The following is a 2,500-nucleotide window of genomic DNA, read 5'->3' on the forward strand; positions in this document are numbered from 1 at the left end:
GTGCATTGTATCTCAGAAACCACCGTGCTAAACAAGTGTCCATCTGCCTCTTGCCTGCGCACTTTGTGGACTGAAATGGGATTTGGCACTTCAGACATCAACACCAAAGCTGCAAGCCACATGTGGGGCATGCGTATGTTCATGCAAGGCATAACGATGAATTAGTTCAATAAATATGGCAAATGGACCCTTTTAAAATAATTTCACGGTAGTGTATAAGAAACGTCAGCATGCTTCTGATCGCATCTGGTGTTGGTCCAAATTCCATTCTTAAGTCATGAAATAAGAACTCCCAAAGTAAACTGAAAGTATACCAAATGAACCGTCAAGGTTACAGAATGGAATGGCATGTCAATTATGTTTACAGGGTATCCTTTTGTTTGTCATTCTCCTCTTGAAGGCATGACATGAGGCTTCTACTCTGGCACAAAGCCTGGTAGAAGCTCTGAATCTCAGCAAACATGGATTCAATTGAGGACAGGACTCCAAGCTACAAGTCAAAAAGAACAAAAAACAAGTCCTCTTTACATACCCTTGCATGCGTCATGGGGATAGGAGAGGCATTTGATGCATGAGATGTTTGTTTTCTACATTGCTACTGTAACTAACATTGCTTTGCATGCACTTGCTAGTTTTGGTGCAGTGATTACTGTGCCTTTGATGTTGGTGACCGCCCATTAATAACAAAGCAAACAGCATTCACATGTGTCACATGACAGTCAAAGAGTTAACTCTTTTCCTTCATGTTTTACCTTCAATCCTCTGAATAACCATAAGAAAGCTTTGTGGAAGCCCCTTAATTGAGTTACTGTACTTTTGCTAACCGTCCTTCACATTCAGGCAACTCCATTATGGCAAGCACAATGGAACAAGCACTAAGTGTACCTTCTGTTGATCAGAGCCCACACTGATACAACATCTGACCCAATGGGCACCACACACAGACTCAGCAGGCTGTTGACCAGCTCAAAGCCAACATTGACCTGAGGTCAGCTTTTTTGGGGCAAGTGTCAAGGGCACCCAACGTCAATTTTCGGAAAATATCTGTTCGGAAGACGATTTGAGATCTAGAATTTTCAGAACATTTGTTGTAAAATTCCTTGCTTGCCTTCCTGACCTAGGAAATCGAACATCTAAAACATGTTATAATTGCCCATTTTTAACGGATTTTTACCCTGAAAAGGTCACCTAGAATTTTCGGGAGCCTTTTTTCTGGCTGAAATTTTCCAAAAGTTAAGTTCTAATTCCTATAATTTTCGGATCACTAGACTTTCAGCTAGAGAATCCGAACAGATGAAAAGTTTTTAGGGGATAAAAATATGCCTATATCTACCGTTTAAATACTAAAATACGTTTAACAGTGTTAGGTTTAAGTGGTTTTGAAAGGTATTCTCGTTGGGTGCCCCTGAAGTATGCTAACACATCCCACTGAGGAATGTTTTCGCAAAGTGCGGTCTCACACTGCCCAGTGGGCAGAAATGAAACTGGGCACAAATGGCATCACAAACGTTTTTCTTTGGATAAAGGTGAAATGGCTTGCCTGAAATTCCACAAGAAATGTGGCGCGGGAAGCGCGAAAAGAACATGGCAATCGACTCATGAAATTGACTAGCAAGCATAAACATGCTACTAGTAGCAGTAGCAGTGACTACAACTGGTGACAAGGAAGAATTAGCAATTTAGTTGATCATCATCATAAAAAAATACGAAAATTAAATGCATTGAAGAAAATGGTTGGCTTACAAGTGTTTATTTTTTATCAAGGTACATGTACTTTTAAGTTACTTTACAAGACAGGAAGACTCTCTCCAAAACTGTACATAATGGAATACTTACCAGTTGGCCATCTGCCAAAGAGAATTTTCGTATCCATGCAATATTTTCTAGCAATGTTGGAAAACTAGCAAGATTTGATGCAATCATGGGAAAAACCTCTGCTGTGTTCCTATTTAAACCACATAAAAAATATATAAATAATAATTTAAGAGTGCCTCCATAATTTTACACTGCACTCATTCCCCCAAGGCCACTTTTATTTGTTAAGAGCAAACCACACCTATTACAATCACTCAACAATCTGTTTTGATGGTTCTCTATATAGTCTTTTATGAGAAATGCATGTTAGAAAAGGTAACGATGCAAAGAACTCCGCAATTCACAGATTTTTAGCTGTTATCGAAAGAACCCAGTTAAATGCAGCGTATGCGTAGTAAGTTGAAAAATTGCAATTGAATGTGGAAAAGGTTTCTCAGAAATACGCCTATTTCTCGAGAACCACTGGTTAGAACTTTACGAAATTTGGCACCAAAATACTTTAAGAAATAAGTAACTGGAGTATTGAAAAAAAATTGAACTATAATGGGGGAAATTCTAGATGTTCCAGTGAACCTTAAACAAGGAATAACTAAAGATCTCTCTGTCAAATTATTCACTTATGTCCAATACTCCGACATAATGAGATTCCTGGTACATCACAATAGACATCACAAAGTGTTGTGTC

The 2,500-nt window shown here is 38.7% G+C and overlaps 1 protein-coding gene across 1 annotated transcript in view; it reads right to left on the minus strand.

Annotated features, from left to right (window-relative positions):
- LOC137970769 (uncharacterized) overlaps positions 1 to 2,500 on the minus strand; it is a 9,104-nt gene that overhangs the window by 88 nt on the left and 6,516 nt on the right. Inside the window, exons 4-5 of the mRNA XM_068817336.1 lie at positions 1,837 to 1,945; positions 1 to 490 (exon numbers count right to left, since the gene is read on the minus strand). The exon at positions 1 to 490 is cut by the window's left edge and continues 88 nt beyond it. Of these exons, the coding sequence (XP_068673437.1) occupies positions 362 to 490; positions 1,837 to 1,945 (238 nt within the window). The 3' untranslated portion in view covers positions 1 to 361. The remainder of the gene's footprint in view (positions 491 to 1,836; positions 1,946 to 2,500) is intronic.

Source organism: Montipora foliosa, chromosome 9 (genome assembly GCF_036669935.1).
Source record: "Montipora foliosa isolate CH-2021 chromosome 9, ASM3666993v2, whole genome shotgun sequence".
NCBI lineage: Eukaryota > Metazoa > Cnidaria > Anthozoa > Scleractinia > Acroporidae > Montipora > Montipora foliosa.